The 13,405-nt window shown below is 29.4% G+C and overlaps 6 protein-coding genes across 6 annotated transcripts, besides 4 other annotated features; 3 read left to right on the top strand and 3 right to left on the bottom strand.

Moving 5' to 3' along the window:
* Nucleotides 1-93: 93 nt before the first annotated feature.
* On the bottom strand, nt 94-804 carry CMU_010730 (casein kinase II regulatory subunit family protein; the record flags this gene model as incomplete). Its single annotated transcript, XM_002142438.1, has 1 exon — nt 94-804. One exon carries the CDS (start codon nt 802-804, stop codon nt 94-96), a length of 711 nt encoding a protein of 236 aa, XP_002142474.1.
* Nucleotides 805-934: 130 nt separating this feature from the next.
* Nucleotides 935-1,189, top strand: CMU_010720 (BolA-like domain-containing protein; the record flags this gene model as incomplete). Its single annotated transcript, XM_002142437.1, has 1 exon — nt 935-1,189. One exon carries the CDS (start codon nt 935-937, stop codon nt 1,187-1,189), a length of 255 nt encoding a protein of 84 aa, XP_002142473.1.
* A 232-nt stretch (nt 1,190-1,421) lies between these two features.
* Nucleotides 1,422-1,442: a sequence feature (AT_rich).
* Nucleotides 1,443-2,531: 1,089 nt separating this feature from the next.
* CMU_010710 (uncharacterized protein) lies at nt 2,532-3,986 on the top strand (the record flags this gene model as incomplete). Its single annotated transcript, XM_002142436.1, has 1 exon — nt 2,532-3,986. The coding sequence occupies one exon, from the start codon at nt 2,532-2,534 to the stop codon at nt 3,984-3,986; it is 1,455 nt and encodes a 484-aa protein (XP_002142472.1).
* Nucleotides 3,859-3,895: a sequence feature (AT_rich).
* A 296-nt stretch (nt 3,987-4,282) lies between the features above and the next one.
* On the top strand, nt 4,283-6,418 carry CMU_010700 (uncharacterized protein; the record flags this gene model as incomplete). The annotated part of the gene is made up of 1 exon (XM_002142435.1): nt 4,283-6,418. The coding sequence occupies one exon, from the start codon at nt 4,283-4,285 to the stop codon at nt 6,416-6,418; it is 2,136 nt and encodes a 711-aa protein (XP_002142471.1).
* A 34-nt stretch (nt 6,419-6,452) lies between these two features.
* Nucleotides 6,453-6,508: a sequence feature (AT_rich).
* A 1,454-nt stretch (nt 6,509-7,962) lies between these two features.
* CMU_010690 (uncharacterized protein) lies at nt 7,963-9,432 on the bottom strand (the record flags this gene model as incomplete). Its single annotated transcript, XM_002142434.1, has 1 exon — nt 7,963-9,432. One exon carries the CDS (start codon nt 9,430-9,432, stop codon nt 7,963-7,965), a length of 1,470 nt encoding a protein of 489 aa, XP_002142470.1.
* A 125-nt stretch (nt 9,433-9,557) lies between these two features.
* Nucleotides 9,558-9,588: a sequence feature (AT_rich).
* CMU_010680 (uncharacterized protein) lies at nt 9,585-13,400 on the bottom strand (the record flags this gene model as incomplete). Its single annotated transcript, XM_002142433.1, has 1 exon — nt 9,585-13,400. One exon carries the CDS (start codon nt 13,398-13,400, stop codon nt 9,585-9,587), a length of 3,816 nt encoding a protein of 1,271 aa, XP_002142469.1.
* Nucleotides 13,401-13,405: the final 5 nt, after the last annotated feature.

The following is a 13,405-nucleotide window of genomic DNA, read 5'->3' as shown; positions in this document are numbered from 1 at the left end:
ATGTAATACTAACATTTAGCGGCCATATAATTTTATATATTCAATTGTATCTGGCTCAACAAAGTGAATTATTATCTTGTAGAATTGACATTTTTAGTCATTATGCTTGTTCATCTTCGTTGTAATCTGGTCCTCAGAGTTCATATCGTGATCACTATCTAGTACTATATCTCTTTTATTTTTAAAAACAGCAAATCCATATATTTTTGGTATGTAATACTCAAGTTCCTTGTTCCTAGTAGCACCCAACCCATATTGTATAGTAAACAAAGGAGCAAAACTTGTCCCAAAGAATGCACCATCTATAACTGATAGCCTTGAGGATTTAGGATTGTATACTTCACTACATTGAGGGCAGTATACTTTGCAGCTATTAACGTTGGGTGAATCACTTAGCCCAATAGGTAGTAAGGGAAAATTATTACATGCTACATTTGGGCATGTCCCATATTTCTGTGTTTGATACTTTTCAAAGATTAAATGCATCCCTTTAGATGTTAATATATATCTAGCATGAATTAGCCCATATAGTAGTTGTGCTGAGGCTTCAACAGTCCCAATTTCATCCTCACTAAAATCATCATCAATACGGTCCAGTATCATGTCCAAGGCGTCATCATAATATATAACATGCTCACTCAAGCCAGTTAGATTAAAGTCATCCATGATATAATCATCATCAACTTCAATAAAAAATTCGCTTCTCTTCAGAGAACAAAACCATTCTATCCAAGTGACTTCCTCTTCATAATCGAGTTCATTCCCTGAAAAAGAGTACTCAGGACTTTCACCTAAGTCTGACATTTTGTCTAATGCAACTAAATATTGATATTGTATTTCTCCTGTAAAAAGTTGCGCTTTTTACTCTTAGTATCTTCTTGTTTGACTTTTTGCAAAAAAAAACCCGCAATAGTTAACTTAGTTTAAGGAATCTATGAACTTAAGTATGGAATCTTTAATAAGTGAAAAGATAACCAGATCACTAAATCCCGAGAAGTTGGAGATTCTTGATCTGAGCAATAGTTGTGGTGCAATCTTTAATTTAACAATAGTATCCGATAAATTTGAAGGCAAGAAACTACTAGAAAGGCACAGACTTGTTAATTCCTCACTAGGCAACACATATAATCAAATTCATGCATTATCTATCAAATGCTATACTATGGGAGAATATAAATCTTTATCTTAAATCTCAAAATACTGTGTTTTCAAGAGCATATAGTAATATTAGGGGTTTTATCACTTAAAATATCTCGATGGAATAAGATATACCAAAACATAAATTGAAGGCATAAAATATTGGGATAAATTGACTTAATTAGTGATCATTACTGTTCTATAGGTGATTACTTAAAGAAAGGTAATATTTTCAATATTAAAATAACCAAACTATACCTTTTTTTGAATTATCTATACCAATGTTTTTAATAAATAATAATTTACTTAGCTACAGAATCTGATATATACAATGATACTCTATTAGAGTTACTTTTCAATAATGAGATCTTTAGAAGCTTGCAGCTATGTGAGCAATTTAACTAATAGTCCTTAACAAAGAATGAGACATTTAGTCATATATGAATTATTTGATACTTTGCGTACTCTTATATTTTGGAGTAGCTAAGAAATCAATTGAACAAACTCAAAATGAGCAGCATGTAGTATACCAATCTTTTTGAGTAAATTAAAATATTGAGTAGTCTACCTTGATTCAGTTTAGAATAAAATTAATTTTAAAAGTAGCAGTATAATATAATACTATTATTTAGTAATTCAGCTAATTCTAGCTTACTACTTTATTACTTGGATTGAGATTGTTACGCTATACATTATATTTTTACTTAAAGCTTGAAAGGTCCATGTTTAAGATTTAGCATGTCTACTGGGTACCTTCAATCAATGAAATCTTAAATATGTTGGAAATAGTAACTTTCATCTATTTCTATAGTATTAACTAACGACATTGAGCGTAAATATATATACTAATAAATGTAAAACTCAATTATCCACTGTAAATTTTAGAAGTAAAAAGTATTTTCTAGATAATAATACAATTATCAACCTTGAACTTTTTGATTTAATCTTTATTTGGTTACTACAGCACTAAAAGAGTGACAATGTTAGATATAGTTAGTAGACTTTTAATTTTTAAATCCAACATGAAATTAACTATGTCTGCATATTACCAACGTAGTAAATTCTAAAAAGGTGTATAATACTAGTCATTGAATAATATGAGTAATTCAATAATTTGGAAGTATTAGAGTTCGATAAAATGGAGTGAACTATTCAGTGTCAATTTGATACACTTATACTTGCTGTAAATTTAAGTTCAGTCGCTATTTATACTGAAATTTTGCATAATCAATTAAACTACTCTATATTAAATATTCAGCTTAGTGAAAATTCGAAAATTACAATTGTTTTAATTTAAAAGTAGTTATTTAGAAGTGTTCAAGAAGTTCAAATGCAATTTTCCGGGTAAATATAACGCGCAAGTTGGAAAAAACTAATGGAAGTTTTACAAGTTAATGGCATTGGAAATATACTATAATCAAATAATTCAATGGCTACTGGCAAGGAGATATTTACCAAAGGATTGGGAGCTATTGCTTTGTGATATAGATCGTAAGTTGATAGAAGTCTTAAAAATTGAGCCTGAAACAAAGGAAGTAGCTACTACAATATATATAAAATCAACCAAAAAGAAATTTGGTTATTTAGAGGCTAAAGCCTACTTAAATTTACTAGTGAATTCAGAAGAAGGTAGAAAAAGATCATATTTTGGTGATTATTCGTCTAGGCTAATAAATGGAATTCAGAAGGTCCTTATACTATATGAAGAACATAATTTATTTTTGGCACAATGGAGCAAAGAAATTAATTATTTGATAAAATTTAGGATTCCATCACTCGAAAGAACCCTTTTAGAGAAAATAAGAAGATTAAGTCAAATTAGAAAAAAAATTTTGGAAGTAAAAAGTGTACTTAAAAGCACAATTTCAACATTTTGGTCATCTGCAGAAAAATATGGTTTATCACGAAGTGATTTTAAAATGGAGTCGAATAGGACTATAGATAATGAGGACGAATTTAATGATATACCATATGAATACTTAATAGAGGTCATTCAGAAGGGAGTGAAAAATTACATTGAAGCAAATTTAAGAGATTTACTTTGTCAGTTATGCCAGTGCTGCAATAAACTCGTAAAAAATTATTCTATACACAAAACTTACAGAATGTTGAAGGAGAACGCAATACCTCAAAATTCTGGCTATAAATTGAAGGACATAGAGATACTTCCAACTATTTTATCAGTGATAAATAATATTTCACATGATAGTGTATTGAAGGAATACGATGCAGCAAGTAAATATCATTATAGATGTAGATTAGATAGAAAGTTACTAAATAATAATACGGAATTTGTAGACTATAATGACATATCACCTACCTCATTAATACTGGACGAATTATTACTTGGCATGAGTCCTGAAGAGTATTTATTGGCTAAATGTCTATTAAATGATAGTCAATTCATCCATTGCCTACTACTTGAACTACATGAATGCAGTGCATTTATTAAACAAGCTGAAAGAAATGTAAATGGTATCCAGTGTATGTACAATAGTTATACAAGTGACTGTAAAGATTTACAAAATTGTTATAGTTTGGTCCAACATTTGATAAAACTATTAACATCTAATAGTACGCGTGAACTTATTGACTATTGGTATGATCCATGCAAGGCAAATAGATTGTACTCTGATGTCTTAGTTTCTATCTTTCATCAGACACACAGTCTATTACTACAGAGGGATTCACTATATATGAAACAAAATAGTTTGTCTGAGCAAATTAAAACTTTAAAAGATAATATAAATTATATTAAGAAGAAGGAGTTGTTAAATTACATCTCACTTTTGCAAGAAAATTTGAAGGATCTATTTAATACAAATATTATCATTATTGGAGCAAGATGAATTATATCACCGATTTTATACAAAAGGCATATCTTAACATAATCACACACTATATTTATGCAACAATCTCTGTATTAGAGGTTAAGCTCAATCTATAAATAGTAAATTTAATTATATAGACTTAAAAGCCTAAGTAATTCATTCGAACCGCCTGAGAATCTTAGGTTTTATCCCGTATTTGCACTTGTAGCGCTGACGGTTTCAGACCACAATTTTATTCACCATATAAAAAGATGAAGCATCTAGTATTGTTAATTTCGGTTACTTTGTCTCTAGTGTCTCAGTACTTCATTTCTATGTGTGACATTTATGTACCGAATGTGCATGATGTCAATGAGTCAAATAAACCGGCTTTTGAGGAGGCAAAGTTCATAATAGACAATTATAGAAAAGGTTTACCCAAGAGTAATCCCTTTTTAGAAGGTAACGAATCTCCCTGCGAGATTTCAAATAGTCCATTCAGGAACTGTTTACCATTAAATCCAATCATTCAAAATGAAGAGTATAATACTAAGACAATATTTCATATGTCAATTCTATATATTGCAGATGTTCTTCTAAGTGATATGCGTGACAATAGTGATTTGGAAGACATAAAGTACTTTGCTAATAAAGAAAACCTTATAAAAGTTGTTTTGAAGAAAAAAAATGTATGTCAAAATATAAGGTATTTTGATGATGATGAAGAAGTAGGCATAAATACAAATAAGAAGTACAAGGAAAGGATCAATAATAATATTCATGCAGAAATAACAGATAACTATGAAGGCGAAATAATGAAATATTTAGATAATTCTGGTTTCAAGCATATGCCTAAGCTAATTAACTCTAATTGGCGAAATACAGGATGGATTGTAATGGAGTATTACGATGGTATTTCACTGCAGGAATTTTACAGAAGCTCTGTAATTGATATTGATGATATTCATGCTATTGATGAACAGGTTTTTGAAGAAAGATTGATATACAAAGCTGGACCTATATATAAGGCACTCAACGAGCTTTTAGTTGGCAGATCTAAAGATGAAATATCGGGAAATACTGTATTATTTAATCTTGCACTTACTCAGTTCATTGCAATATCGAGCATTTATGTAGAGATGCTGAAAAAAGGAGTATTACACTGCAACCCAAGTCCTTCATCAATAATGTTAAGAAGGGGAAGATTAGGTATTAACCCAAACGATATTATCTTCGTGGACTATTCACAAAGTTTGAGATGGAGTCCAGATATTACAGACATATTTTTCTCAAATATAAGGGAAACTTGTATACCAGATTTGCGGCCAATATTGTCTTTTCTACTTGCAGATTTTGGAAAATATATTCCTCTATCATCAATTGATGTGACATTCTTTGGTCAGTCTATGATGGCTCCAGTAAATTCGATATTTTTTATGACAGAGCAGTTCGATATACCACAGTGTAGAGATTACAATGAACTGTTACGAGAATATTATAATTCAAGATTCCGCTGTAGTGATTTACTAGCAGATACGGAGAGTATATTTCATACTATAGACTGCCATACTTTACTACCAGCAAATGATGCAATACCACTAAGATTTAAGATTTTCCATTTCTGTCAATACTCATGCAATATATGCAATAAAGGATGTGAAAGGATGATGTCACTATTAACCAACTCTTTAGACGATAATGTTGATAAGAATGAGGAGATTGATTTGAATTTTATTAGTGGCATTTTAAAATATTGTAAACCTAATTTAGATATTTTCTCAGAAACTAAGCTATCTAATGAGTGGATAAATCAAGAGTGGACTGATGCAATATATAAAACTGCAGAATCAGGATCTAACTCTGTGAGATCATATAAAAAGTCCCCACTACTTGGCTGCAGATACTGCATTCAACACCAAAAAATAATCCAATCCTTACTATTTTATTTCGAAATACCATCACTTTTAGTATATCCATATGCTGATCTATTTATTGGAGACAGGGAAATTTTGATAAACTCTCATAAAAAGATAGTGAACATAATAAAGCAGTTTTTATTGAATAAGAATTCGAATGTATTTCAAAATATATTGTCAAAACCAAATACACAGAATGAACTACCAGGTAATTATATAAATCAACTGAAAGATTTAAGCATCAAAAATAATCTTTTAGTTCTCCTTTTACTAGGATCAAGATATACTGGACTATCTAGTGAAAATAACCTTGAGTTATTACACGAATATATGCATACCCCCAGTGGTTTACTACACCTGAGAATAGCAAATGATGCACCAAACTATCTTTATTTGCAGCTTATTAGACAGTCATTTAAGTTTTATATGCAAAATAGATTCAGCAGTGAATATAAATATCGTATTCTTCAGATGATTAGAATCTTTTCTAAAAGACTACTACCCGTCTCTACTAGGTCATTTCCGCTATTCCGGAGACCAGAATCAATTAGCTAAAATTAAAATAGCTGAAATTTAACCAGTAAAGACCTATTTATAGTTAAATTGAATTTTATTTTTGAAATTGATATATCTATTAAATTATTAGCCCAAATACTACTTTTTAAGTCTAAGTCCAAATCTAAATATAGATATTATAGATTTAATAGTGATATCACTACTCTCTGAAATTCATCATCAATAACTCTGCCTACATTAGAATATAATATACGAACTAAAATTCTGTGATTATTAATGAATAAGTCAAAGATACTAGATCGCAGTAACATATAGGAGCTAATACATTGCTCTAACTTGGAATAAGTCATTTCCAAACTAGAACCTCTAACTTGCAATATTAAAAGATTCGTGAACTAGATTTACGTCCTTAACTGTTTTCAAGATTTTTTTACATAGATTTCACAAAACATTTAGTTAATAATATATTAAAGTGAAATACTGATCATTTAAAAACCAATCCTATAATCTAAGGGGCTAAATAGTATATTTGGTTTCTAATTTCCTTTTATACCTATTATATTATATTCATCTCTGTCAATAAAGTAGGATTATATAAATGAAATGAAATTGCAAAAACTATATTAAATTTGTAATTGCCTCAAGGCATATAATCTTTAAAATAAAATATTAAAGTAAAGAATATACCTAGAATGATTATATTTTTTATAACATATCCTAAAGTATTATGTTCATGACTTAGTATATACCCAAATATCTCACTTTGTTCCTTATCGAATAATATACATAACTAAAACTACATGTATATCAAATTTATTTACTAAGAAAGAGTTAAATAATTGAAATTGCACCTATTTTGAGTGTATATAATTTAATTTGAAAAGATAAAATTTAAGATACTAGAAACATAAAATTTTCAAACAAAAAATCTTCAGTAAGATTGAAAATGAAATCTTGAATATGATTTGCTGCTTAAATTGAAGTAAATATTGGTTTTCATTCTACGAATAAGTAATAATAATGTAATCTAATGTTAACTTGGATCTAATTCTACTTGTTTCTTAAGTTTGACCATAATAATAGTTCATTTAAAAATGAACGATACTCTACTACTGTATAGATCTTCTGCTGTAGTACTAAGCTGATTTATTGTCAAATTTATTTTGAATATACCACTTAAGTTAAATTCACATATTAACAGTAAAAGTAGGTAACTTTCTATAACTTATTCAAAACAAGTTACTATATTTCTCTGCCGAAATTAGCTGAATTTCCACTTAGAGGTGTTACAATAAGTTGATTCTGAAGATGAAATATGGTATTTATAGTATATAAACATCAAATTTCACACTATTTGTAGTCGAAAATATCTAATATTACTTAAATAAAAATGTCTTAAATTCCACTGGACTAAAATTTCCTTAATTTCAATATTATAATACTAGCACTTACAAGTATCAAATTTATAGAAAACATTACTTATCTCTGTTAAATAATATAGGATGACATTGTGAGCTGTTATTTAAATATATATTACTCTAGAGGAGTACTGTGAAGTAGTTTAATAGTAGGGTTTAATTTTATTAGTAAAACTTAGTGTGAGACCTCATAATTTTAAGAATAGTTTTAAGTTCCCTCAGCAATACTTCTTGGCTTTTTATTGCTTTGCAAAGTTTCTCAACTGTCATTGGGTAAGGTAGGTTTTCAGAAGTCTCAAAAGTAGTTTGTTTATCTCTTTTCATATATTTGCTATTACACAATTTCACATGTTCACTCCTAATACAAGTTTCTTGTGGTCCTACCAATGCATTTTTACTGTTTCTAATATTAAGGTTATAATCTTTATCAGTACTTATATTATTAGTAATATTAGGCTCTGTATTATCACTATTTATCTTAGTTTTAGTATTTTTACTCAAATATAAAGAGTCATACTGTAGGTTTGCATCTTGAAGAGTACTAGTGCCAATTTGTTTTAAGTGTGGCAACAAATTTTGTGTTTTAATTACTACAATTATCCACTCTACAAAACTATTTATTAAGTAGTCATTGTATAAATTGATGCCTCCCTTAGTATCTGAAAAGAGTTGTACATTTGTGACAGGTAGTTTTGTTTGCATACTTTCTTTTGATTCAAATTCTTTAGGTTCATTTTGATCATCTGTATATAGTATAGTCTTCTCAATAGCCACACCAGAGCTATTGTAAAATGTAAGCTCAGCAGGTAAATGCTTTTTAATTAGAAATCTTAACTGCTTATAAACTTTTTCGTCAAGTTCAGAGATTTGAGCTATCTTCTCCAATACCACCTGCGTTGTAAATACATCAACTGAAGAATACTTGGGATCATCTACTTTCTCTGGCCAGTAAAAATAATCCACCTCTTTTCCATTTTCACGCAAAAGCTCAGCACTTGAAAGATTATACCCAGATAATTTTGCCATTTGTTTCCATGCAAATCCCTGTGTGTTATAATTATGATTATTAAATCTTATTTCTCCAAAAAAACTATCAATATCTATCATTGTATTATATTTAGGATGAATACCCAACGCTCCTACCAGTATATATATTGCTTCTACTAATATTTTAATTCTATTATCATTTTGATTCAGATTTTCAGCTATTTGGATATTTGAGCATATATTCCAAATTTCAATAAACTTTGTCCGTAGTAAAGAAAATCTGCTTGAATCAAAGATATGATTCAGTTTTAATTCATCCTTGTAATTAGAATCTATTATATTGTATGATTCCATAGTACTAATATTTAAGTGACTTCTAAATAAAAATTTATCTTTTTGTAGATAATCCTTAATAATATAACCAACAACCACTTCACATATAGGATTTACAGTTCTTATGTGAACTAAATCCTTTAGTTCCAAAAATAGAAGTACTCTCCAAATGAGTTTAGCATTACTCCACACGACTTCATAGCTCCTCAACTTCTTTTTTTGGTCCTGTTCAGTAACTCTGTTCTTAGACCTAGATCCTAATATATTATTTGATCCTAATTTTTGTAAAAAAGGTCTTTTGTCTAATATTGGCATTTAGACAGTTTGCAACTCAGTTGCAGCAAAATTCAGTTTAATAGTTTATCAGTGCTATATATGTGTGCTATAAACAGCACACAACTACACACATGTATATATACCTCATTTATAAAGTCTAAGGGAATTTAAGATTATATTTTATTTTAATTTTAAGAAATATGTCTGTATAATACCAAAACGTCTTCTATATTGTAAAGTATAAATGCGACAGTAACATATTCATCTGATGTACAAGGTGAAAATATATTCTGAACTTGGTGCCAAAAACAATATTCGACGGGAAAATTACAGTAAACAAGGTACACATATTCATCTCTCTTAGCTTCCTCAAAGTAGGATTCTAATAAATCGTCACCAGTTAAACCATCTTCAGTATAGTTAATAGCTAAATTTCTCACAGTAGACACTATACTTGCAAAGTTATCTTCATATACTTTTGGGGATGTAGTAAATAGTGGATTATTTAAAAAGTAAAGTAAGTTACTTTCGAAATCTATACTAGACTCATTTGGGTTAAAGTAGTCCAATAACTCCGAAGCCGAAGATGAAGCCATTACACATTGAACTGACATTGCATTCAAAGGTACTGATAAAATGTAATTTTCTTTAGACAAATCCTTTTGGGTTGTTTTACAATTTGAAAAGTTAAAAGAAGTAATTAATATATCAGATGAGGAAAATGAAATATACGTAAATGGCCATAAAGAGGAAGTAAAAATTGAAGATAATACTATGTTATTACTGTTCAGGAACTTGCTATCGAACTTGTTCAATCTTAATCTCAGTCTTGTTAAAATATAACGATTAATCTTTTGTAGTGGCTGACAATTCATAGCAAGTATCCCCTTAATATGTTGAAGGGGAATATTTAGTATATTGAATTTTGTCTCCTTCTTCCGTTTAATGTGGTCAATTGAACCACAAGTAAAAATGAGAACCACAGATAAGATTAATTGAACCCTCAATTTCAGAGCTTCAGCACAGGATTTTGGAGATAGCAACAAAGGTCTGAATACTGCTGAGAAAAGTGGTAAACCAATATGAAATTTAGATCCTTTCCAAAGGAACTTATATAAGATTATCAACCAAGAAATTACTGAAACTAGAATAAAACAAATAGAACCAAAAAGTAGTAAGGAATAGTTATGATTTGTATCTAGAATCCATAGAGTTATGTTTATAATTATATTAAAAAAGTATATCGATGTGCCAGTATATAGAAATATGTTAATGTTATCTTTCTCAATTTGTAGAATCTTGCTGGTCATATCACTTATTTTTGTCGTATTCCCACCAAATAAAGACTGTTCATCATTAAAATAGTTAAACAGTGATTCAAATAGATGGTCTAACATCTCGTTGGGCAGTGAGGGATAGTATACATCTTCAATAGGTATAGATGAGAGTTCACAATCCAAGTTTTTTTCTGAAATATCATTTTCACACAATTCATTTTTAATCCTCTTGACTTCATTAATTAAGTCAATTTTTACAGAATAAGCCAACTCCTTGAAGTCCTTCAAGTTATCTAAGAAGTAAAAACCAAGAAAAGTTCCAAAGAGACCACCGAATACACATAAAGGAATAGTAATAATGTATACAACAAATATTAAGCTATTCGAAAGATAGAAATTAGAATAAGTGATTAAAGGTAGCAATATTAATGAGAAAAGTAAGAAGATCAGAGATATTAAAAATTGGGAAATGTAAATCCTTTTCCTATTTCTCCATCGTTCATCAATTTTTTTAATAAAGTATCTACTTAGTCTCCAAACAGACGTATCTCCATGGTACTTACTATTACTTTCCATATCAAATCCACCTATCTTATTTTCACAAATAATACAATGGATACATTCTAATTTGTCCAAACTGTCTATGTATTTAGATACTAATAATGCTGAATTAAATTTTCCAAAACCTCTTAGATTAGTCATGCAATTTCTTGATATTATATCTTTATTATAATTATTCCCAGGATCCATAATTAAATTTGGTTCAGCACCTAGTATTTTAGGGGAATTTTCTTGTGCCCCTAAAGTTGACTCTTCACTAGAGTAATCTACTGTTATCCTAATATTGCTTGATTCTTGTGAAATATTATTTTTTACAGGTAATATTTTTTTGTAACATATATTTTCTGCTGCTATCTGCGTATCTTCAGGAGTTTCAAAATAATTATACCCAGTTTCATTATTATCTCGTTTGTCAGGAATATCAAGATCTGTCATTATCTTCACAGTATCTATATTTTTTACCTCTTCATGGTTATCTTCCTTTATTAAACCTTGCAGATTAAGAGGATCTAGAGGAGTTATTATGTGAGATTTAAGTTTGTGCTTATTATCATATTGATCAGTATTTGGTTGTATAGGTAAAGGTTCTATATATTTACTTTTTTCATTTATTCGTAGTTTGACACTATTGTCTAGAATATCTGAACTTTCTTGTTTGAAATGCAACAGTGAAGGTGGGACCTCACATATTTCAGGATTATTTACAATTATAGGATTTCTTGATACCCCTTCAATATCTAAGTTTACTCGGGTATATTCATTTTCTGTATTTAAGAAATTTTCAAAGGGATTGTTCATAGAAGACCATACTTGTTTATCCATACCCTTATTTTGTGAATATGGGATTGTTGTCCGAATTCTACGATTCCATCTAGCTGAGAGTAGATCAGATTTAAATGGAATTGGATTATCTAATATTTGGTCATACTGATCATTTCTTATTTCACACTTCTTTATTGCTATTTCAGGCTTTAATTGCTCTATCATAGTTTTTTTATCTTGAGTTTCTTCCCGAAGCTTGTCAAAAACTAAAGTACTGATTTCGCAGTTCAAACTAGGTAAGACTTGTTTACTTAATATTTTATTTTTTATTGGAGGAGGAAATACAAATGGAATTCTTTTCACAGAATTTAAATAATTGGAGAAGTTCTCATTTGAGATATTAATTCTGCCATGTAAAGGTAGTTGCATATGAATTTGTTGCTCAACTTTTTTTTTTAGGTTATTAGCAAGTTGGTCAGAATTACAATTCAAATCAGAGTATAAAATAGAATGATTTGAGCTTTCTAAAGGAAAAATAGTTGCTGTAGAGTAATCAATAGATTTGTAAAGTATAGATGTATCCTGGATAGATGGCGACAGATGTGACTGTAGATCCGATATATTTGTAGAATGATCGAAAGAACAAGCAGACTCAGAGTTATCATTCAAAGTTCCACACAATTTATTTGCAGTAATTTTATCAAAATATAATTTATCTTTCAACTCCTCAGTTTCACAATGAGATTCCATTATAGTTGTTAAATTCGGATTATTGGTCAGATTTTTGGAGTTTTCGCTTTTTCCCCATTTAGGGCCCTCGCAGTTTATATGATTATAAGAGAGAGGCTTACTAACAATTTTTGTGAAGAGAGATGTGGTATTATCAGATTCAAGAGAATTTTCAGCAGATTTCCCCCAAGAATTAATACAATTTGATATATTTGTATTTTGTGACTCATTTGATACTTGCAATGTATGAGAGTATTTTACAGAATTTCCGTTAAATTTTCTGCAGGTACATACTTGTTTTGTATGGAAATATTGAAAATTACGCATTCTAGACTCTATACTTTCTATGGAACTCCTTTTCATAGTTTTGAGTTTAAATTCTCTGCTGTAGTTCCCAGTAAAGGCTGAAGATTGTGCCAAATATAAAGCTTTAATTGATCGTTTCTTATAGTCACCCCTAAACTTTTTTATCCCAGGAGGTGCCTTACTAGTTGCACTTAGTAATGCCTGGAAAGGTGCTTCATATTTAGGAAACCTGTCCCAATATATTTTAAAGAGTTCTTCATGACTAATTGTTCTTTGGTCTTCAGCTTGATAATAGCAATTATTGATGCTTTTTAACCGTGATTCTTTTCCTCTAAAATACTCTCTATAGTGTTTGTTAAGATATTCCTCCATAAACT

The sequence above is a fragment of the Cryptosporidium muris genome, genomic scaffold (genome assembly GCF_000006515.1).
Source record: "Cryptosporidium muris RN66 scf_1106632373469 genomic scaffold, whole genome shotgun sequence".
In the NCBI taxonomy this organism is placed as follows: domain Eukaryota; phylum Apicomplexa; class Conoidasida; order Eucoccidiorida; family Cryptosporidiidae; genus Cryptosporidium; species Cryptosporidium muris.
This window is presented reverse-complemented; position numbering and strand designations above follow the sequence as displayed.